The sequence below is a fragment of the Pavona decussata genome, unplaced genomic scaffold, assembly GCF_977016875.1.
Source record: "Pavona decussata unplaced genomic scaffold, jaPavDecu1.1 SCAFFOLD_42, whole genome shotgun sequence".
Lineage (NCBI taxonomy): Eukaryota > Metazoa > Cnidaria > Anthozoa > Scleractinia > Agariciidae > Pavona > Pavona decussata.
Window position 1 is genome coordinate 1,145,741 of NW_028145464.1, and position 25,461 is coordinate 1,171,201.

The 25,461-nt window shown below is 38.5% G+C and overlaps 1 protein-coding gene across 3 annotated transcripts in view; it reads right to left on the minus strand.

Moving 5' to 3' along the window:
* Nucleotides 1-6,895: 6,895 nt before the first annotated feature.
* Nucleotides 6,896-25,461, minus strand: part of LOC146482877 (beta-1,3-galactosyltransferase 5-like) — a 31,432-nt gene continuing 12,866 nt past the window's right edge. For 2 of the 3 annotated variants that reach the window (XM_085106686.1, XM_085106687.1), the window contains exon 2: nucleotides 6,896-10,158. In XM_085106686.1, coding sequence (XP_084962812.1) covers nucleotides 9,045-9,752 — 708 coding nt within the window. In that variant the 5' untranslated portion in view covers nucleotides 9,753-10,158 and the 3' untranslated portion in view covers nucleotides 6,896-9,044. Of the gene's footprint in view, nucleotides 10,159-12,818; nucleotides 12,936-25,461 lie in introns of those variants that run through there. The other variant, XM_085106688.1, reaches the window with a different exon arrangement.

The following is a 25,461-nucleotide window of genomic DNA, read 5'->3' on the forward strand; positions in this document are numbered from 1 at the left end:
ATTTGCAGAAGGTAGTAGCGCTACTAAGGAACTTTGCGTCCATCCGCTGAATGCCACTACAGTTGTTATCAAGAAAGCAGTGCGGCCGGAAGATCCTCCGCCAGCTGCCCCGTTAATTATCAAGAGAATCTCTGGGAACATCCGCAAGTGTGCCGGCTGCCCAAAAGCTTTGTCGTCTGAAGTGGAAGGGTTCTGGGGAGAAGAAGATGCCGTGTACTGTTGTGTTAGGTACGAAGCCTATCATTACTGGAACAAAGAAGCGAAGTCCTATCTTCTAACCAGTGGTACAAGGCACTATCACATGAATCCGGTGTGCACAAAGATGTTTCGAAGTGGAAACAAGACCATCTCTTTGGGTCGAGGTATTCTTTCAACTGCTGACATCCGTCAAGTCATCGCACAGCGTTTTGGAGTCGATGTTTCGGTCTAGGATAGGTGTTGAGAGGAATAGTTAGAACATCCAGGACACTAGAGCCTTCGACAGCTATCTTTGACCAGAAATAGAACGTGCAAACCAAGTATAGTTGCAAACTGATTGAACTGATTTAATATTGGCAAAGCGGTGATAGCAAAAACTAGCAATAAGATAGGACAAAACAATACGCTTAACAAACCTTTAAACGACGTTTAACTACGACCGTTTTCGTTCATGTCGAATGGTGGGTTCTGGTACCCTCCAGTAGTAAACATTTGACACCGACTTAAAACATATGATGCTCCTAGTTACGAAGCTTTTTCCTACTTTTGCAGCCACTTTTGCATAGTTCTTAGTGGTCTGCGGTTTAAGTTTAGGCATAAGTGCTGTTGTGTTATACAACTCTATCTCTTACCCAGGGTCCTCAGGCTCTTAGGCCAGCGTTCAGTCGACATACTGCTGGCCGAAGAGCCTGAGCACTCTGGCTACGAGATTGCATTTGTCCTGTATTGTGTAGCTGGCCACAAGAAGTAGCGGTGTTTGTTCTGACGGACCACTTCACATGAGGCGCATGAAAATCCGCTTACTCTTTGATATCAGCTGAGGATATGTGGAACATCTGATAAATGATGTGGTCGGCACTCCTTTTTGCAACACTGTTGAGTTGTTGTTAGATTGTTCCCCGGACTGTTCACAGTGCCCTATTTTTCCGTGGGAGTGGGGAGACAGCTAGTTTTTCGATCCTCCTCCCCGACTCAACTTACCCCACAACCGCTCCCCTCGGTAATTTAGACACGTTCCTCAGGTTACGCTCGCTTTTGCAAACCAAGATGGCGGCAGTTACATCGACTGAGTGTATGATTCTCGAAAATCCCACCGGAAAATAGGGCACTGTGAACAGAAGTTATTGTATTTCATATTACTTCTTAAGTAGTGTTATTTCATTTAATGTATTCTTTATCGTTTGGTTATCTTTTCATGGCTGTCAGCCATAAATTAAATTAACTTAAGTGTGGGGAAACGTTTTGTACTAATGTGAAACAGTTTCCTAGAATGCTTTCCCTCCTGTTATAAGCGGAAACCAACCGTCTTTCAAACTTGTTTAATGAATGTTATCTGCAACAGTTAAAGAGGTGCAGATCATGTTTGAACTTAATGCATCAGTCATTTCCGGCTGTGCTTATATCCTTCTGTTGTGTTAAAAGGGTACTGTCACGAATATTTTGCTGTATGTTGCCAAAGATTCCCTGTTTAACAAGGAATTGATATTGGAGCACTGGGAGAAAAATATGAAATTATTTGTCCGAGAAAGAATAAAATATAATTAGTGTTTGCAGTTTCTCCAAAACTCACGCTGGAGGAACCTTCAAAAATTGGCGTTTTTTTTTTCAAGTTTCAATCAATTTTCATCCTAGCCATCTGCAAACAAAAATGATTGATAATAGTTTCTGTTCACTATTGGGGTTATTTTGAACAAACTTGAACCATTGTTTTAACGTCTCCATCAATACAAATATGATTGTTTTCTCGCTTTTCAACAAGTGACACTCAAAATAGGTGACAGTGCCCAAAAAAAACATTTAGGAGAGATCGTAACATATTATTCACTTTTTAGTAAAGTTTGAAGATAAACTTCAATAGAAGAACCTGACATAAAAACCTCAGTTGAAACTACTCAGTTTTCGTGCCGAATATTTCTTTTCCAAGAGCGTTTGGCTCAATACAGGTGTCCTAGAGGAGAGACCCTGGGAACGAGGCTGATCCAAGGCGAGAGTTGAGGGGCTTGCTCTTTAATTCTGACGACACAAATACAGGAAGTGTTTAATTTCACAGCCCTCATTTTCCTACTTTTTTAGGGAACTAAGTCGTCTCACTGCTGCGAATTGAAATCGAGAGAGAACCCTGAGCATGTAAGGCTGCTGTTAACCGTTTCTTACTTTGCATTTTCCTGTTATTTAGCGTTTACATACACACATTTGTGGTCAAATGACGCATAAACTAAAAGTATTAGAAATGGCTTATAGCAAAAAACCTCACAAAATTACCGGACGCATTTTTCTGAAATCATGTGTTACAGCTAGTCTATAAACCCTTACCCGTAACGACGGATTGTTTGACCTTGTTGTACTTTTGTCCGACTGCCACAGTTCGCCTCTTCTCCTTGTAATGCAATTAAGAAACGAAAACAATTCGCTCCTGTCAGAGAATTGACTTTCGAACATGTTTCGATCATCGGCTTTAGAAGATTACTGAAGTTTTTTTAAAAGTTACCTAGTGGAACTGGGATTTTTTTTTTTTAGAACAGACGCTCAATTCTTTGTTTGATTATTTCAAAAATCTTCTGTCTAGCGGCGATTTTTGCAACGTAAATGGTTGTCAACTTCATGATGATGAAGCCCTTTCAAACTATTTTGGTCACAACGAGAACTGGGTACATCGGAACGTTGGTTTATGGTGAGAAACAAGTGTATCCGTTCCTCATGATTTTTGTTGCATTACGTCATCTTGGAAATTTCAGGTTGGTTTATAACTTTAATTTAACATTTTTTCCTGAGATTTTTTGAGGGGGTCAGTTAGGGGGTCAGTTGGGGGTCAGTAGGGGGTCAGCTGACCCGGGGGTCAGCGTTTTGTCGAAACCCCATAAGTCCAGGTATTAGGATCGATCGATATAGAAACGAGCAAAGTAAAAATTTTTACCGCCTGCCATTTTGAAAGTAAGACAATGCCCACATTCTTTAAGCAGTCGTATTGTTTTTGCCAAAAAAAATTGCTCGCTGTAAGCTAAAATGGACATTGTTAGAGGAATATTGCTGAAGTTTGGTCAAAACTACATAGAATGTTTTCAAATACCGTTCCTCGAATGCTGATTTCAAGGTGTTATTATTGGACAGTGAAGAAGACCAAATATTCTGGAAGTTAGTTTTTTGATTGAAGAACAAACTAAAATTCGTCAATTGTTTCAATACAAATCGGAAGAACCTAATGAAGCTCATCAAAATGCATTTGAATAGCATATTGCAATCCATCTTAGCCAGCTGCAAGTCTGCAACACAATTAGCCAATTACAGGCGATAATAAGAAAATATCCACATTTCAATTATCTTGACGATAATTCTAAAATTATTTTTCTTTTTAACAATGCTGATCCTATTATATGCAGACTTACAGCTGCGTATCTCCATTCATGTATCGATTATTATTGAATTTAGTGAGAGACCCCTTTTGTAATTAGGTTGTACTATATTAGCTCTATTTTATTATAGGTAATACCATGTACTCATGTTCGAATACCGAATAAATTGTTGTTGTTATTGTTATTGTTGTTGTTGTTGTTGTTGCTGTTGAAATCAAGTAGCCAACTACAACGCCATGCTCATGTTACGAGAGATTTCGCGTTTCACTTTAATACGTTTGGCAAGGGCGTTTCAATAGCTTTGCATTTGGAATAGAATACATAATCAGGTAGTTACAATAGCTTTGAGGTTTTGAAAGGAATATTTTATAACCTCACCATGTGGACACCTGAAGTGGACATTCTCGGTCGCATTAACAACTGATCAGTTGACGTGTTTCGTCGCTCGATATTTTACTTGTTTTCGCTTTTGCTGCTTCATATTTAGCTGTTTATCTTATGCAATTTTCGCTCATACTCATTTGCTTTCATTACAAACCAGCAAACAGTTTTCAAACAAAGAGCTCTTATTATAATATATTCTAGTTCGACATTCAGCTTGTACACGTGTAAGGGTACATTGCACTTTGCTTATGTACTGTGCTCGATCACGCGAGTCCTTAAGCTTTGTCCTGTAATCTTACGACTCAGCAATTCTTTTTGATGAACGCTCTTTTCCTCAGTCAAAGTTTAATATTCTTTGTTAAGGATTTAGTCCGGAAAAGTACCCTCCTAATAAGGAACTTCTAACAATTAAAAGCACCTGAAAGTAACATATTCTTAAGTAACATTTTCTGTTGTTTGCTCGTGAGGTTGCACTTTCCAAACCACATGAACAAAAGAGGGTACTTTATCTTTTTGTACTCTGTAGCTGTATAAGCACTAAGCGTACAATTATAAATAGGTGAAAATCGCACTGCTGAATAAACCTATGTTAGAGTAACGATTGTCTATTCTCTGCTGTTCGACGAGTTCCAGTTGTCTAGAGTTGTACCTAGAGTTGTGACGAGCTCTGTCTTGCAAGCGAGCGAGTGCTCTCAAGCTAAGTTCCCCCGATACATTGTCAAGTCTAATTTGTCCCTCCTGTGAGCTCGAGCAGAAAACATTTATCGGCACAAATAGACACTCAGAAGACACTCAGGCAGGGGAACCAGTGCAAGGGTCAATTACAGTGTTCCCCTTTACATTTAAAAGAATACATAAAAATTTATAATTCCAATATTGTCCTATATAGTGTGGAATTTCTCTAGCAAACGTGACTATCAAATTAGTCTGGCTTAATATAAAGCATATACTGCGATTTACTTTTAAAGGAGTGGAACTCTGACTATAGCACTCCGCTATGGTGGCCGAACATTCTCAAAGAAACATGACATTCACATAACATTAAGAAAAATAAAATTTTTAAAAAAATGGTCCAGTAAAAAATAAATAAATAAAAATAAGGAAAAAAAAAATGGAAAGAAGAAAATTGACAAAACAAATATAAAACCAATTACTGTAGTAAAAAAAACAAAAGGAACGAAAAAGTAAAACCGGCTAACATAACATTGCGATTGCAAAAGCAGTTTAATTTCGAAAAACCTATGAGAACGCCAGGCCATCTCTTGGCCGATCGTTCTCATACAAATATTGAAATAGTAAATAACCTTTGAGAACGTCAGGCCATCTGATGGCCGATCGTTCTCATACAAATATTGAAAACGAAACGGTAATTTTTTTTTACGTTTGGCCCAGCATTCTCGTTAAAATCACGCGGAAACCGACAAACCAATGTTTTTGTGTACTGGACCGCTGGCAAGGATATAGCGGGCCATGAGAACGCCAGGCCGTCATCAAACATTTCACTTTTGAATGTCGAAATGAAATGTAGTTAAGCAGTCGAGCGTTCTCATAGCCCGCCATATCTTAAATCAGCGGTCTTCCAAGGGTATCAAAATGGCGGGGACTCGAAATAGTGACTGGGAGGACCATGAACAACTACAGTCATGATCAGATTTACAGCGTTATGTGCTACAAAATCTTACGCGAAGGGAGATTTTGGACTTTGTAAGTCGGGATTTTCCAGAATATGCCTGAAGTTTGGGAATTCTAAGTAGAATATTGGCGATTTTCGGCATTAAGTACATAAGATACGACATTGACATCAAAGCCGTAGAAAACAGGCAGCACTAAAACCAGGAATTCCGAATCCAGAATCGGAAACTACAATACGGAGAGAGAATACTGTATTTAAGATCGGTGTGCGACAAACGCAGACTGCAGACTTGCAGACTTGCGGACTTGCAGACTTAACCTCGTTCCCAGGGTTTCTTCCTGGAAACGAGGTTAACTGCAAAGATTCCATAATCTCGTACCCAGATCTCAGTCGGTTCGGGGACGTCAAAATGTGGGCCTGACCGTGGGAGATCTGGGTACCAGATGAGACATTCCATTCTTCTGGATGTTCGTGACGTCAACAAGTCATGTGAGTTTCCATAGCATGTAGTTCAGTTTAGAATGGATAGCCTGGACGAAGGTGAGCCTGTGTTAGTGCTTTGTTTTTTCCTTTTGGCTTATATAACAAGTAGTTCTTTTATGGCGACGACTCGGGAAGAATAGAATAGCCCACTTTGGAAAAGAGTGATGGCCTGGGTCGAGAGTAGCTGCCCAATCGATTGTGGGAAGGTTTGGGGGGACGTTGGCTATTATTATTGTCCCCCCAAACAATCCCACAATCACTTGGGCAGTTACTCTCGACCCAGGCCATCACTCATTTTCAAAGTGGTCTATAAGGGAAGTGCCGCAAAAGTTTTGTTATTTTTATGTTGTGTACGTGTTGTTCGATGTTATTCTCGGTATGATTAAACCATGTATTCCATTTTAGCAGGTCAGTATTTTTTGGTGCTTGACGAACGAGTACTAGCAAACCGCGAGGAAGGACCGGAGGAAGACATTTAACAGGTTAGTTGTTAATAAGAGAATACAATGAAAATTTTTTGTGTTATGTGCTAATGTGCAATATAAATATAACGACTGCGGCAAAGAAGGACTGTTTCTTTGTTGTATTCAGGAAAGAGTACTGCCAATCAAGGTTGTATTCAGCCATTTTTGTGGTTGTTTAATATTCGTTTACAACTTCCTTTTTATGAACAGGATTTGGTAAAATAAATTTCACCATTGAACTGACGATCTTTAGAATTGTTATTATACTATTTTTCAAGACACTAAAATTCAGCAAAAAAATAACCTTGCGTTCCAACATGCTGTCGGCTGTTTCGCACGCAGCCAAAATTTGCATATAATTATTTAAATTTTTCCCAAAAAGTTTTTATACATTTAATGAGCAGTACCAATTTATATGTTTTTAATCTGTTATTAAAATTATGCACCTTTAAGAAACGTTGTCAATCTTTCGCATATTTTTTAACTCGCCTAAAGTCTCGTGTGTATATTAAGAACTGAAAAATCAAGTCACTCGTGGGATTTCACGGTATACCACTCAAAAGCATTACATAACTTATATGTAGTCAACATTACTTACTCCTTATACTAAAATGTAAAAGCCAGTTTATACATTGCGCGACCACGACCACGAACGCGGCCATTGCGACTTTCCGCTGGAAAGTTTGCGCAAGCCTCCGTTCATACAGAACGGGGTAATTCGGGTTGTGACAGCTGCAATGTGTGCTGCCATGCACCATCTCATAAAAATGGCAGCAAACGCCTCAGACCCAGATAACGTTGTCGTAAAAAATTGGGTGTTTTTAAACCTCAACAATTAGCATTTCAGTTTTGTCCCACATGTTCACAACCGGTACGCAACAAAGTCATTTTTTTACGCATACCGCGTGAACCTGGGTCGAGTTTAATACACGAAAACAAAAGCACTGATTAGTTTACAAGAAAAAAATCGTGCGACCATCGCCTAAACATTCGCTCCAGAGGCAATCCGGCGACTTTCCACGCGAACCAATTTTCAGCCTCGTTCGTAGTTGCCTTTGGTATAAACTGATTCATACAAATTGCTTATACGCAATCCAATAAGAACACACCGTTTAGCGTTCGTGGTCGTGCTCTGTATTAAGAGGCCTTAAAGACGAATTTTCTTATCGTAACGTTACTGGATCAATACCCTCAGCGAAATGTTATGTTTTATATTTTAGGCATGCAGGTACATAACATCTATAAATTTTAATTGTATAAATTCAGTATATTAAAATAAAATGTAACATTTAACTGCTAATCTGGTACCGATCGTTAGTCCAAACCGATCAGTACCTTTGCTGCTGAACAAAATTTATTTGAGTTGTTTTACGAATGCACACTTATATATAAATGTGTCAGTTGCTATTCCCAATAAAAATTGGTCGCTTTGACAAGCGGAAGGGGGCAGGAAGGGGGCACAGGATAAATTTTCTCAGTATAAGTTACTGGCTCAAAGCGTAATCGGTTATATGTTCCAATGACTGTACTTTAGCCAAGTACGCTACATTTATACAATAGCCATACAATATTAATTAATAACATATATCAAAACGTAGATTATAGTATAAGGGAGATTTAAATTTATAAGCACACCACAACGTTTTTAGTTGTGTAACTGAATCACTTGGACGAAAGAACACAGACGTGGCATCTTGGCTTTAATAACTTGAAACAACGCAACTCATATCTTTGTACTTATTTACTTGTGTCCCGGTCAATCAGACAAAAAAGAGTGGTGTAGACTGCGGATAAATCATGAGTAAGGGAAAGCACAGAGTTCTACTACCCGAGTAGACTTGCTTTTAGCAAAAAAGCAGAATTTTATAATCATTTAAACGACATTATCTTTGATTTCCACTCCTTTACTACCTATACTCCTTTTTCCAAACACTCGAGAATTGGTGACAAATGGATTTTAATGCAGGAGAAGTGAAAATCAAAGACACAAGACAACAGATCAGACCATAAATGATAATCTATTCAAATGTTCAGAAAATTCCGCTTTTTGCTCGAAAACAGTCTCCTTGAGTAGTGGAACCTTGTGTTTCCCATCGCTAATTGATATGATGCGTCCCCCAATCCACAAACACTCAACGACGCATTGCCATTATTTAAAACACCATAGCTTGGTGTAAAACGCACTGTATCCCCCCCCCCCCCAGTCGTTACATGCTAAATCGGTAGCCAAATTCAGTGATGTTGGACTCTCTGAGTGTTTTGCTCAATGGAAAAATCTCTTGAGTAAACTCACTTTGCTTGTAGTTCAGACTTAGTCTGCAACAAGCGAGAACAAACAGAGCTATTTTCGTCAAACTACCTTACTCAATAATTGAGATCGATGCAGCTTGGTCATCACTTTTACGAAAAATTATGTAACCATTTCACGAGTGAAAGGTACCAGTTAACTTTGTAGTGACAGTGGTTATTTTATAAAATCACACAGAAACGTTGTTTTATCTTAAATGCCCAGACCCTGTGTCCAGTCATGTACTAATGTTCAGTATTGTTGCTTCCAATTTTTGTCATTCTGGAGCTCCTGAGTAGTGCAAGTTCGTGCTCTACTCTTTCCTTAATTGCCATGTTAAACAGTTCCCCCATGCACTGAACCGAGGCTCTATGCTGAGTAAAAGTATCTGAGGAAAGTTTGCACTCCCCTGAGTAACGAAAAGATGGATGTCGCCTTACTTTAACATCACCCATTTTTTCTACCAGCAGGCCAATGTAAACATCTTCCATTTTGAAAGGCTTCTTGCCGACGTCAAACATTTCCACTAACTTGTGGACGAGGTCTGATGATAATACATATGCTGAACCGGGGCAGTAGTCCGGATACCTTGTTCTGTTGTATTCTCCCACTGATACTCCATACTTCCCTCCTCGATGAGGTATCGCACCGTACCAACAAGTTCCTGTATAAAGTTTTGTTGTAGGTGTGTCAGGCTTTCGTAGATAGTCCATCAGCAAATAAGGATTAACAAATACATCGTCATCCGCCTTGAGTAGGTACTGAAAATCGCAGTATTTTGATGCCCATTCTAGACCCATCTGCGTCTTCAAGGTAAGATTACTATACTCATCTTTTTGAGCTCCTCGTATTAGATCTCTGTGCATCATTCCCTCAGCTTCCAAGTATTCATTCTGTACGCTGTCATTTGGGGCCTGACCGAGAAGAAACACGGTCTTCCATGTCGTCTTCATGGATGAATCAGTTGCCCATGTTTTTCGAATGACTGATCTTCTATCAAAGTAAGCAGGGCTGGTAAACACCACAATAAAGAGAAATATCTTCTGGGTACATAGTGTTCGAGTTATTAAACATGTCTTGTGTGGGAGAATTTCTTCTTTGGTTGGTAATGGAGTCCGTGTTGTCAGTTTTTAAGAAAGTGAGGCTTCCTGGTTTTGCAGATCCTTCGTTTTCATATTACATTTCAGATACAAGTCCTTGTTCACCATTACTATAATTATGATAAAGATAACTGCATTCAGCAGCAAAAGACTGGTCATTGACTTTCTCCGCGTTACAATCCCCACTGGCATGATGAGTTCTATCACAGGCTTGGACGATATCTTTCGAGGAGTCTTTGATGTGTGACTTTAGGAAGAGCTGAAAAGGGAAAGAATACGTTAATTTCGTCCTTTGCTTACGACGGGAGTGCCTGTGGCCAGATTATCAAGGAAGTCTCGTATTCCCGGTTTCCAAAACCCCTTACCCGGGCCCTAAATAACTAAAAGATCGTTACGTTCCCAAAGTAATCACCTATTGAAAATGGCGACACTCGGTGGCTTATGATGAAATTTCATTTAATTTAATGAGGTTCGAATTGATATTTGTCAACTTAGCTCATTTCCCTACTACTGGTTGATCAGCATCAAATCATATCAATACCTATTCAACTCCTGAAGTCCTAACAAGGGTTAACGCTTTTGAACCTATTATCAAAGAACAAATTCTCTTTTCTTGTCCCCACACATATCTTATAAAAGTACTGGGGAAAACTTATTAAAATATAAAGATAATACACATGACTTCAGGGGTTGAATAGGTATTGACATTACAAGGAGAAATTTAATGTTGATCACTGTTAAAGGGTTTAAAGGGTTAAACAGTACACAAGCTGGGTATTGCTGTGACAGTATTGTATAAATCGCTTTCGTAGCTGAACCATTCCAAAAGCGGCTGCTATAAATCGAAAGTAACAATCAAGTTCGTTTACTTTTGAAACTTTGTAAGGTCCGGGACATTAAGATAACAACATGTTTAAGTTAGAATGAGAAAATCTAGAACTGACAAACTGAAGAGTCGCTGGCCATAACAGTCTGTGTTTAGCGAATGCCGTCCGTATCTCCATGGATGTTTCTAGAAAAGAGGGAAAGGTAAACAGCTTATAAGGTTTGGTATTTGTAAAGAAGTCTGTAGTTTTAGTTTTTTTTATGACCGTATAGAAAGACAAGGCATGTTGGAAAACGACGACTGGAAGAGATTTATAAACACGGACTGGATTTGTAAAGCATGCTTGGCCTCCGCCACTACAATGATTTTCTGTAAGGTGAGTTAAATTTTTGATTGGAATGAAACGGTTGCCAGAATATCTGTTAAAGCGCCAAGTGAAACATTGGTAAAAACCTTCGGACGTCAATTCAAGTGTTCACTGTTATCTATAGTTTCCATTAATTTGTTCTGTTGTTAGTAGACTTTCTTTTGATTTGGCTACTTTCTAAAATATTTCTCTAATGATGTCAATGATTATAAGTCATTAATCTTGTTTAACAAACTTTTTTGAAACGGTAAATCGAAAGAACAACTTCTAAAGAATACACGACAATTAATTTTAAAAGTAAAAATTCAAGAGCTCACGGCAAAGATTTTACCCTTCGAGTTGTAGTAAGCTTATCTGATCGCAAATCATTACCACCGCCATGTCGAAAATTATCTTTGAGCACTTGTAGGAATCCACCTCTCCAAAAGCTAGTATTCAATTTGATTGACCGATGTTTTGATTGTGAAACGTGCTCCGCACGGGTCAATAAATACGTTTCAAATTTGACTCGCAATTCTTTCTAATTGCTTGCGTACACGTTCACTTGTCAGACGTAAATAAACGCTTATCTGCGTAAAGTTTTCATTTAAGAAGGATTTTGTCTGTTTTTCTGTGTACTTTCGTTGATGAAACGTGGTGACTTGACTTTTTGTCCGAACAAGACGCCTGCAGGTGTTCACGCCGGATATTTTCGCATTTGTTCGATAAGCATTAGCTTTAATTTGAATGGCTACCCACAGTCACAATCTGTTTAAACGTACAAATAAATAAAAAAAAAATCAAATGTAAACACTCAGTTCAGCATTAGAAACAGTGTTACTTGGGAGAAAGAGTGACACTTCTTATTGTTGCATGAAAGTGAAACAGAAATGACTCACCCCGTTCTTATATACCCGCACGACTCAAGGCCGCCAATGGGCCTTTTTACACAGCTTTACGTCACTGTCGTGGGGACGAACTAGTTATTGTTATATGACTAAGTGCCGACATATGAATATTTGAAGAGGAGAAACCACGCAAACTAAACGAAACAAGTTTATTTTCCAGCTTTATAAAGTTGAACAGTAACGACAACAAACTAAACTGATATAACGTGGAAAATATTCATATCAAGTTTTGGCTGAAAAACTCAGGAGCATTAAAAAAGCAATCCAGTATTGAGGGACGTTCCAGTTTGAACGAAACACTATGAAGTGTGTTCTTTGCTTGATCCTGAAATTTTCAAGTGGTGTTCATTTAAAGAGCTAGCGAGAGGTGCGAGACTCGTGAAGTCACAATTGAAGGAAATTTGATTCATTCGCGAGGAAAATGTGTTCGTTTACGTAAGAATTCTTGTTTCATAAAAAAAGGTTGCGAAAACTGTTAGAAGAACGAGGATTCTTTCCATCAAAATAGTATTTCAGCGAAAATTGACAATCTAACTTCTAAATTTTTGTGAGTTGGATTCCCACAGGTGCTCGAGCAGTTTCGGCAACATCCGTCGCGCCAGTAATGATTTATGATCGATTTGCAATGTCGAAGAAGTGTAAGTTCGTCGCCGTGAACTCTTAAATGTCCACTGTTCAAACTTTTGAGTACTCCTTATAAGTCATTCTTGCCATTTACTGTTTAAAAAAGGGTTTTTGTTTCTGAAAACGGCATATTGGAGTTTTGAAAATTTACTCGTAAACAAATGCAGCCACCATTTTGATTTTTATTAGTGGAAAAGGGTCCGGGGCATACTTACGTACTTTTCTAGGCCCCACTAAGACCTACAGACAATGGACTCTGATTGGCCAGTCTTTGCTGAAGACAATTGGACAAAAATATCCCTTTTAGGAGAGAAGAGGGTTAAATCCAGGTTTAATGAATAAATTAATGTCAATTTCTGACTACGATGACAAAAAGAAACTCTACGAAAACCTCAACGTGGTCTGCCCCAGGGCATCCAGCGTAAAGAACAACAACAAGGACTCTTTATTGTACCAATAACCAAACTTCAAATTAAAGTTAATTTAATTAATTAATTAATTAATTAATTAACTACAAGGTACCAACTCCCTGAAATAACAAGATACCCCTAATGGCATTTTCACGAGATGCTTGATGTGGCCTCCTTTATTCCCATTTTATGCTTGGCAGATTTTTAAAAACTATCCTCCCTTCGCAATTGAAATAATTGATAGTTTATTCAGAAAGAATGCGTGATATTTTATCGTTGTGCTACTGGAAATCATACCGGAAAATTACTTTTCTGAGAGTGTCATGACCCCGCTGGGCGCTGGGCACAGATAAGACCAGATAAGGGGATCTAACTTACGTTTACTATTGAAAAATAATCAAAATAGAAACGGTTTCTGTCTCCAATTTAAAGGTGAAAACGTAAGGATCAAGGCGTCCGTACAAAGCACGGGGTATTCTTCTTAACTAATGCTTTCCCCTGTATAGCAGTTAGGTTCCTGCATAACAATCTGACAACCCAGTTACAAACTGGTCTGGCTTCCTTCGCATTGAGTTATTCGATCTGTTTGTCAAAGCGTAATTTCTTCGATGTGAACTCTCCAATTTCCACCGTTTAAACTGCCGGGTATTACTTAGAAGTTATTATTTCGATCTATCGCTTAAAAAAGATTTGTTTTCTTTCTAAAAACGGCAGAACAGAGTCTTAATTTCATACATCTGCCCGCCATTGAACGAAACCAATCTTTCAAACGATGATTTGCTTTGACGTCACACAGGTAGGGATGAGTGGGTTCCCTCCCTCGTAATGTATGCGCCGATAACGAATACAATCAGAATAATAGATCCCTTCTTGGAGAGCAGAGTTCAATGCATAAATTAATATGTAGATTTGAAGCTACGACAAAGGGGAAAAAAACAAGATGCCTATACCGGCATTTACGCGTGATGCTAAGGCTGATTCATTTATTCCAATTGTATGCTTCGCAGATTGATAAAACTATCCTTGTTAATGGAATAGTTTTACTCACGATGATCGCGTTATGTTGTTTCCCTTGTGTTACGCTACTTATGGTTGTGCCGGAAATGTCGGAAGTTCCATTACGATAACGTAAGCTTATCAATGACCTCTTCTTAGGCCCGGTTCATACGTCGAATTTCTGCCGTATCGAATTCAATTCAATTAAGTGCGGCAGAAATGCGACTTTGATTCAGACGTCGCACTTGTGCCGCACTTAATTCAGAGCCCATACTGCAGTGTCTGTCGGTCAGCAGAAAATATGATAAAGCAATGAGTATTCAACATGGCGGACGAATCAAACCTTTAATTTTTAAAACTATACTCCTTTCGCAATTGAAAGAATTGAATAGTTTTGTTCAGAAAGACTGCGTGATATTTTATCGTTGTGTTACTGGAAATCATACCGAAAATTACCTTCTCATAACGTCATACTTATCAGTGACCTTTCCTTCGCGCTTTGTGGTTCTATGAACACTGTTAAACAAAGCGTGATTCATTCGCCAGGAACTCTCCAATTTTCACCGTTTTAACTGTCAAGTGCTTCTTGGAAGTTATTCTTTCCATTTTCCTTTTCAAAAGGGTTAATTGTCTTTTTAAAAACGGCGTAGTTGAGTCTTAAACTTGTAAACAATATGGCTTCCACAAGGAGGGAGAACAATTTAATCCACGTTTAATGAATAAATCAAATGATGATTTCACGTCACACATGTAGGGATGAGGGGGTTCTCTCCCTCGTGATATAAGCGCATAAAATAGATTTTCATTTGGCCTCTTTTGTTGAAGACAATCAGAACAATACATCCCTTCTAGGAAAGGGAAGAGTTTAATGAATAAATTAATGTGCAGATTTGTGACTACGACGAAGAAAAAAAAAAGATGCCTATACTGGCATTTACGCGTGATGCTTAATGTGGCCTCATTGATTCCCATTGTGTGCTTTGCAGATTTATAAAACTATCCTAGCAAATGGAATAATTTGAGTGACAAAGATAGCGTTATGTTGTTTCCCTTGTGTTACGCCTCTTATCGTTGTACCGGAAATTCCATTACTGAGTGATATTTTAGTATCGCTGTGTTACTAGAAATCATACCGGAAATGGCTTTCTCATAACGTCATGCTTATCAGTGACCTTTCCTTCTCGCACTGTGGCTCTAGAACTGTCAAACAAAGCACGATTCCTTCGCCAGGAACTCTCCAATTTCCACCGTTTTAACTGTCGAGTGCTCACTAAAACTTATTCTCTCGATTTACCGCTTCAAAATGGTTAAATTTCCGTTTGAAAACGGTACACTTGAGTCAACAACATGTTAACAATTTGGCCGCCACAAATTTAGTTCGGGTTTAATGAATAAATCAAAAAATGCTTTGACGTCACACAGGTAAGGGTGAGTGGGTTCCCTCCTTCGCGATACACGCGACAAGAATGGATTTTGATTGGCCTGCTTTTGTTGAGGACAATCAGAACAATACATCCCTACTAGGAGCGGGCAGTTTTTAATGAATAAATTAATGTGCAGATTTGTGACTACGACGAGGAAAAAAAACAAGATGCCTATACTGGCATTTACGCGTGATACTGTGGATGATTCATTTATATTATTCCAACTGTATGATTCGCAGGTTGATAAACTTATCCGTTCTAATGTTATAGTTCGAGTCACAAAGATCGCGTTACGTTTCCCTCGTGTTACGCTACTTAGAGTTTTACTGGAAATTTCGGATATTCCATCACAATAACGTAGGTCTTTCAATGACCTTTTTTCAGTCCCGTCGTGGTTTTAGAACTGTCAAACAAAGCACGATTCCTTCGCCAAGAACTATCCAATTTTCACTGTTTTAGATGTTGATGGCTTCTTAGAAGTTATTCTTTCGATTTATTGCTTCAAAATGATGAGATTTCCGTTTGAAAACGGCACACTTGAGTCCACAACATGTTAACAATATGGCGCCACAAATTTAACCCGAGATTAATGAATAAATCAAATGATGCTTTGACGTCACACAAGTAGGGGTGTGTGCGTCCCCTCCCTCGCGGTATACAAGACAAGAATGGATTTTGATTGTCCTGCATTTGTTGAAGACAATCAAAACAATACATCCTTACTAGGATAGGGGAGAGTTTAATGAATAAGTTAATGTGCAGATTTGTAGCTACGACGAAGAAAAAAAAAAGAAACCAAGATGCCTATACTGGAATTTGCACGTGATGCTATGGCTGATTCATTTATTCCAACTGTATGCTTCACAGATTGATAAACTTATCCTTCCTAATGGAATAGTTTGAGTCATGAAGATCGCGTTAGGTTGTTTCCCTTGTGTCTCGCTACTTGAGGTTTTACTGATAATTTTGGAAATTCCATTACGATAAGGTAAGCTTCTCAATGACCTTTTTACAGTCCCCCATCGTGGCTCTAGACTGTCAAACAAAGCACGATTCCTTCGCCAGGAACTCTCCAATTTCTACCGTTTTAACTGTCGAGTGCTCATTAAAACTTATTCTCTCGATTTACCGCTTCAAAATGGTTAAATTTCCGTTTGAAAACGGTACACTTGAGTCAACAACATGTTAACAATATGGCCGCCACAAATTTAGTTCGGGTTTAATGAATAAATCAAAAAATGCTTTGACGTCACACAGGTAAGGGTGAGTGGGTTCCCTCCTTCGCGATACACGCGACAAGAATGGATTTTGATTGGCCTGCTTTTGTTGAAGACAATCAGAACAATACATCCCTACTAGGAGCGGGCAGAGTTTAATGAATAAATTAATGTGCAGATTTGTGACTACGACGAGGAAAAAAAACAAGATGCCTATACTGGCATTTACACGTAATACTGTGGATGATTCATTGATATTATTCCAACTGTATGATTCGCAGGTTGATAAACTTATCCTTTCTAATGTTATAGTTCGAGTCACAAAGATCGCGTTACGTTTCCCTTGTGTTACGCTACTTAGAGTTTTACTGGAAATTTCGGATATTCCATCACAATAACGTAGGTCTTTCAATGACCTCTTTTCAGTCCCGTCGTGGTTTTAGAACTGTTAAACAAAGCACGATTCCTTCGCCAAGAACTATCCAATTTTCACTGTTTTAGATGTTGATGGCTTCTTAGAAGTTATTCTTTCGATTTATTGCTTCAAAATGATGAGATTTCCGTTTGAAAACGGCACACTTGAGTCCACAACATGTTAACAATATGGCGCCACAAATTTAACCCGAGATTAATGAATAAATCAAATGATGCTTTGACGTCACACAAGTAGGGGTGTGTGCGTCCCCTCCCTCGCGGTATACAAGACAAGAATGGATTTTGATTGTCCTGCATTTGTTGAAGACAATCAGAACAATACATCCTTACTAGGATAGGGGAGAGTTTAATGAATAAGTTAATGTGCAGATTTGTAGCTACGACGAAGAAAAAAAAAAGAAACCAAGATGCCTATACTGGAATTTGCACGTGATGCTGTGGCTGATTCATTTATTCCAACTGTATGCTTCACAGATTGATAAACTTATCCTTCCTAATGGAATAGTTTGAGTCATGAAGATCGCGTTAGGTTGTTTCCCTTGTGTCTCGCTACTTGAGGTTTTACTGATAATTTTGGAAATTCCATTACGATAAGGTAAGCTTCTCAATGACCTTTTTTCAGTCCCCCATCGTGGCTCTAGACTGTCAAACAAAGCACGATTCCTTCGCCAGGAACTCTCCAATTTCCACCGTTTTAAATGTCGAGTGCTTCTTAGAAGTTATTCTTTCGATTCACCGCTTCAAAATGGTAAAATTTGCGTTTAAAAACGGCACACTTAAGTCCACAACATGTTAACAATATGGCGCCACAAACTTAATCCCGTTTTAATAAATATAATGAAATGATGCTTTGACGTCACACAGGTAGGGGTGAGTGGGTTCCCTCCCTCGCAAAATAAGCGACAAGAATGGATTTTGATTGGCCTCATTTTGTTGAAGACAATCAGTACATACATACCTACTGGGATTCGACCCGGTTATAGACACGGTATGCCCCTCAGGGGATTCCGCGTAAAAACAAATCTACCCGTTTTTAGACACGGTATGCCCCTCACATCCCGCGTAAAAAACCCGACCGAAAACTAGACACGGTCTGCCCGTAAAGAAGCGAAAATTGCCATGGAACCGGATTAAATAAACTAAACTAGTAATAAACAAGGATTAGTACAGTGTGTTCGAGCTGTCTACATACAGTGAGTTACAAGGAAGGAAGGACATTATTTGACTTCTTTAGTTCGGGTAATGAAACTTGGTGATAAGTCTATTTAAACTGTAGTTTTGAGAACAATGAGTGTGTTTTACAAGAAATGGTTTTAAAGGCTTTAAAGGACTTAAGTTTCTGGAATGGCCATGTCGTTGTCACATTTTGTTTACTGAATGTTAGGGTGAATCTCAAAACTTCATAAGTTATAGGTAGAAGCAAAAAGTAACGTCAGTTGTTGCAGTCAGTGTATGTCTCTTCATTTGCTACAGCTCACATTAAATGCAGAATAGTTTTTGCCATTTGAGATTGTTTTGGTTTGGAAATAGGAGGTTTAGCAGCTTTTTTGTACACGAATAATATTGTTAGATTCCTTCAACGAGGTATAGTTTTCATACAAATCCCTTCCTCAACAGAGTGTAAATTTCAAGGCCTGTGTGGCACATACCCACTTATAGCCAAGTCGTGTAGCGACACCACCCCCACCCCTTGGAGTCTCATCAGAAACTGAAAATTCTGTTTCCTTCTGCATGATCGAGGAAGAATAATTTTCATATTGATTCAGTTCTGCAGCTTGTGACATGCAGTAAGGGCCATCTTCAGTAATTTTCTTTCATTAACAAAGAAGGAGCTGCAATTTACAGTTTTAAGTGTCCTTCAGAGTAAAATAGATGTTTGACTGCGAGACAGTGAACCAATCCACAAACCTAAACATGACAATGATAAGCTTCACGTACTTGAACGTACCATAATCCCAACTGACTCATGCGTAACTTCATTAAAAACATCAACAACATTGCACTGAACTTTTCCTGGTTGTCTTTTGTCCTGACAAGCTCTAATTGCTTCAAATTTGATATTTTAGTTCACTTACACAATCTAAAAGTAGCTATTGCACGCCATGTTTCAGTTTATTCTATCAAATGTTATGTTTCTAATAACAGACGCTTTCGATAAACATTTAAGAATAAAAATCAAGGATAAAATTTTTGAATGACGTTTTGGTGACTCGCTCATCATTTTCAAATTCTAAAAAGTCAGATTGTTAAAAGTTCTTTATATATTAAGAATGCGTGTGAACTCTCGTTGCACGTGATAAAAAAACTACAATGTGGAATGTAGCGAGTGTTAATTAGGTACTAAATAATTTCGCTTTTATTGAGTCTGATTAAGTGTTCAGTTTGGGTTTCCTTTCCTGGATAAAAAGCATTTTGTAGATCAAGCATTCAAATTTCTCACGACATTTCTTCAGCGTAGTGAATTGTTCAGTGAGGTCTTTATTCTTCTGATTGTGAGAGTCACGCAGGTGTTTTCCAATAGCTGAGCCTGCTTGTGTTCATCAATGCGTTGAAAAAGATGTCGGCGAGTATAACAAACATAATCCGCATCACACAGATCACATTTGAATTTGTAAACAACACATTGTTGATTTATTAACGGTGGTTTGGCTTCAGCTACTCTGTTGTCGTCGGCAATTTTCTTGCTTGTGATAACTGTTTACTTTCTTTCCAAGATCGGACAGCTGTTTACGTACAATGTCGGCTGATCTTTGATCCTTGAATGGCAGAATAATCCGGACGGGTGCATTTCTTTGAACATCGCGATTCACGAACCTGCTGTTGATTTCGCGACTCAATGAATCTAGTTATGGTGGAATTAATGAGCTTCTCTGGGTACTTCAGTTTCAAGAAGATTCCTCTCAAGTTGTCACATTCTTCAGCAAATATATCCGGATGTATTTCCTGAAGAATGTGAAGTGGTTTGTTGTTTACAAAGTCAAATGTGATCTGTGTGATGCGGATTATGTTGGTTATACTCGCCGACACCTTTTCCAACGCATTGATGAACACAAGCAGGCTCAGCTATTGGAAAACACCTGCGTGACTCTCACGATCAGAAGAACAAAGACCTCACTGAACAATTCACTATACTGAAGAAATGTCGTGGGAAATTTGAACGCTTGATCTACAAAATGCTTTTTATCCAGGAAAGGAAACCCAAACTGAACACTTAATCAGACTCAATAAAAGCGAAATTATTTAGTACCTAATTAACACTCGCTACATTCCACATTGTATGTTTTTTAATCACGTGCAACCAGACTTCACACGCATTCTTAATATATAAAGAACTTTTAACAATCTGACTTTTTAGAGTTTGAAAATGATGAGCGAGTCATCGAAACGTCATTCAAAATTTTTATCCTTGATTTTTATTCTTGACGCACAAAAAATGTTCCAAAAAAACAAAAGAGTACGTTAAAGAAGAATCAGGAGTGCTCAACGACTTCTTTTTCTAAAAATGATTTTTATCCATCCACGCAGCAAATTAACATTAGCGCAGTCGCAACCGATCAATAATTAACTTTCGTGGGAAAAACAAAGCCGGTCCTCACTTCCAGCAAGCTTCACTCTCTAGGATTCTTAGCCAGCAAGGAAATTTGCACAAGACTTAACTCCCAGCCAGGAGAGTTTTCAAATATTTACCTTTTTCCCAGCAAATCGGATTCAAAAAAGATGTTTTGTCAGCCAGCAACGTTTAACAGTGAGTAAATGTCCCGGTTCCAGTCAAAACGGTAATTTAAGTCCAATTTAGTTTAAATAAGTGGAACGTAGGCTTTGTAATTAAAGAATTTACAATACTGACTTTATTTCTATCTTTTCTGACCTTACAAAAGCTAGTCTCAAGGCAAATAGACTGTCATGGCACGCTTAGTTGTGTAAATAAATTGGCAGTTGCTGCTACATCAACTTTGTTATAATGAAAATTCCTTACTTGACATCAAATCCTGACAGTGAACATCCTTCTCCCTTGTTGAAGCGCAAGGCTGCAAATTTAACCCCTCATATCGCCTCTTCTTGTGATGCATCTGAAATAAGTGGAACGTAGGCTTTGTAATTAAAGAATTTACAATACTGACTTTATTTCTATCTTTTCTGACCTTACAAAAGCTAGTCTCAAGGCAAATAGACTGTCATGGCACGCTTAGTTGTGTAAATAAATTGGCAGTTGCTGCTACATCAACTTTGTTATAATGAAAATTCCTTACTTGACATCAAATCCTGACAGTGAACATCCTTCTCCCTTGTTGAAGCGCAAGGCTGCAAATTTAACCCCTCATATCGCCTCTTCTTGTGATGCATCTGAAAACTCCATCTCTTCTGGTTCTCCTTTAGGTGGTCTTTGTTGATGTCTGCGTTTTTTTTTAATACGAGCAAGTAGGAAGCATCCACCAAAAGGCAAGCTTGGGTATTATATTTTTCAGGTATCTTTGTGACATGGTCAAGCCATTCCAGATTCTGCTTGAAAGTATCGATCTCTAAGAATTTTCCAAAAACGATTTCGGTAGCAACTGTCGATTACATCGAAATCGTGTCTTCTAGTTAAAAAAAGGCCTTAAATCGATTTTTTACAGGTATATTGCAATACAACCTTGTAATCATAGTGTACTTTCTTATTTTGTCCTTTTTATCAAACATCTTGTAACTCTAATGTAGCAGCAATCTAAATGAAATACGAGTAGATAGTACTGTACACGACCTCCAGGGACAATCTGGCTTCATTTTAATATTAGAAAAAAATTTCATTGTCTACATAGATCCTACTAAAACGCAAAAAAAATTTCCTTTTTCTCTCAAATGCAATAGTACCAGCTCGAAATATCTACTCTTTTACACGGTGCTGAATTTGATTAAGCTTTACATTGAACAGTAAAATCTGTTTACGTCCTCAAAATCAACACAATGGTTTCGCCATGGGACTTCAGTGAAAGAGCACGACTGCGTTTTGTGGGGGACTCCCCAGGGATTGGTTACCCCAGCTCGCCTTTGTTCCTTAACAAATCACAGAGGCACACATTACCATCAAAGCACCATGGCTTTCCTGATTTGGAAAATTCTTTCCTCTGAATCACATCTTTTTCTTATTTTCTGTTTTTGGGCAGCACAGTTAATATACCGAAGAATATCCTGGACTAGCTAGCTCCTCAGTAATTCAATCATGAGCTGTGCTCTCAGCTTTGGAGATTCCTGATAAGTCCATGCGAGTTTTTCTAAATGAAATACGAGTATATAGTATTGTAAACGACTTCCAGGAACAATGTGGCTTCATTCTAATACAAGAAAAAAATTTCATTATCTACATAGGTCCTACTAAAACTCGAAAAAATTTTCTTTTCCCTCTCAAATGCAATAGTACTAGCTCGAAATATCTACTCTTTTACACGGTGCTGAATTTAATTAAACTTTAAATTGAACAGTAAAATCTGTTTACTTCCTCAAAATCAACACAATGGTTTCGCCATAAGACTTCAGTGAAAGAGCACGACTGCGTTTTGTGGGGGACTCCCCAGGGATTGGTTACCCCAGCTCGCCTTTGTTCCCTAACAAATCACAGAGGCACACATTACCATCAAAGCACCATGGCGTTCCTGATCTGGAAAATTCTTTCCTCTGAATCACATCTTTTTCTTATTTTCTGTTTTTGGGCAGCACAGTTAATATACTGAAGAATATCCTGACTAGCTAGCTCCTCAGTAATTCAATCATGAGCTGTGCTCTCAGCTTTGGAGATTCCTGATAAGTCCATGCGAGTTTTTCTAAATGAAATACGAGTATATAGTATTGTAAACGACTTCCAGGAACAATGTGGCTTCATTCTAATACAAGAAAAAAATTTCATTATCTACATAGGTCCTACTAAAACTCGAAAAAATTTTCTTTTCCCTCTCAAATGCAATAGTACTAGCTCGAAATATCTACTCTTTTACACGGTGCTGAATTTAATTAAACTTTAAATTGAACAGTAAAATCTGTTTACTTCCTCAAAATCAACACAATGGTTTCGCCATAAGACTTCAGTGAAAGAGCACGACTGCGTTTTGTGGGGGACTCCCCAGGGATTGGTTACCCCAGCTCGCCTTTGTTCCCTAACAAATCACAGAGGCACACATTACCATCAAAGCACCATGGCGTTCCTGATTTGGAAAATTCCTTCCTCTGAATCACATCTTTTCTTATTTTCTGTTTTTGGGCAGCACAGCTAATAAACCGAAGAATATCCTGGACTAGCTAGCTCCTCAGTAATTCAATCATGAGCTGTGCTCTCAGCTTTGGAGATTCCTGATAAGTCCATGCGAATGTTTCTAACTCGAGTATATAGTACTGTACACGACCTCCAGGGATAATCTGGCTTCATTCTAATATAAGAAAAAAATTTCATTATCTACATAGGTCCTACTAAAACTGGAAAAAAATTTCCTTTTCCCTCTCAAATGCAATAGTACTAGCTCGAAATATCTACTCTTTTACACGGTGCTGAATTTAATTAAGCTTTAAATTGAACAGTTAAATCGGTTTACTTCCTCAAAATCAACACAATGGTTTTGCCATGGGACTTCAGTGAAAGAGCACGACTGCGTTTTGTGGGGGACTCCCCAGGGATTGGTTACCCCAGCTCGCCTTTGTTCCCTAACAAATCACAGAGGCACACATTACCATCAAAGCACCATGGCGTTCCTGATTTGAAAAATTCTTTCCTCTGAATCACATCTTCTTATTACTTTCTGTTTTTGGGCAGCACAATTAATATACCGAAGAATATCTTGAAATAGCTAGCTCCTCAGTAATTCAATCATGAGCTGTGCTCTCAGCTTTGGAGATTCCTTATAAGTCCATGTGAATTTTTCCTGGATGCCATGGCTTAAGTCGCGAACACAATAAATGACACCCACTCCGCAACTGCCTGAGCCGTTTGGTTGATCCGGCATAGGCACCGTGAACCTCTGTACTTTGCTCCAGGTCCTTGGCAGAAAGTGTTGCAGAGTCGTGATCTCGTACAAGTTTGCTGTTTCGCTTTGAGTAAAATCGCTACCATTAACAAAGTCGTACCACGTGGCTTCTCTCATAACAACGTCAGTCTCTTTACCAGTTTCGTACTTGGCAAGCACCCAGGAATGGATTGTCTTTTCCTTTTCCTTTTCCATGACCTTGATTCAATTTCTGAGAAATCGTACCTACACTGGAACCGGCAGAAATCGAATAGAGAATGCACAGCTGTTTCAGGAAAAAAAATGTACAAAAAAGCCTAGAAGCATACACGGCGATGTTGAGACCCAGAATAAATAAGTGCAAATATAAAGTAATTGAAATCTTTGGGTTATACGGTTTCCAGGATAAGTGAAAAAAAAAAAAAAAAAGGAAGAAAAATGCCAGAGCAGTATTCAATTGAGAGTCGAAAGTGATTTGCGTTTGCTTCGGTTTTGCATTGCTTCACTCCGTGATTGGCCAGCAAAACTCGCGCCACTTTTTCAACCAATGACAAGCGAAACCAATACTCTTTACGATTTCCACGCGAACATTTGCTTTGGTTTTCTTACGACACACAATTGAAAACCGCTCTATCTTCCGTAAATGATTTTTGATTAGCAATCAAGAAAAAAATATTGCAGCTTATAACTTCTTCACATATGCTGCAGTTCAATTTTAAACTGAGTTCGACATATTATGGGTTACCAAATATCACATGCAATCAACCTCCCTCAACCGGTCGTCAGGCGTTGTTTTAGAAAGCAACCAACAAAGTACTAAACAACCCTGTTTTCTAACATCTTAACAACTCTGTTAGTAAAATATGGGATTGCAGTTTGTACGTGTAATTAATTTCTTCAATGTTTGGCTTTTTCCATTTTTGTATGTCAAGTTTCTTGCAGGTACCTGTACACATTCCATCACTTCATTTTTATTTTTTCTTCAAAGGATATCAAGATAGGAACGAATGCATTTCAACGGGAGTGCCAATTTTGTTCAGATGATCGATTTACGTAGAAACGTTACTTTTAGCTTTTCTCACCCTACTTAGCTATCTTCATCCAGCCATGTTTAAACCACTTGGTTGGCGACCTTCATCAAGAACCGGTTCCGTTCAGCTGTAAATCTCCCCACTGCTTCCAGCCTGTATTGCAAAGAGGCAACTTTTAACCCTCCCTATCTTGTTAGATAAACACATATTTCACAAACACATCCACGTAAGTGCAGAGTTTTGCAAGATCTTAAAGACGTCACAAACACAGCATATCAATTGCAGAGTTTTGTCAGATTCTTAAACGTAAACACATCCACAGAGGGCAAAAAGTGTAGAGTTTTGCAAGATCTTAAGACGTCACAAACACATCCGCA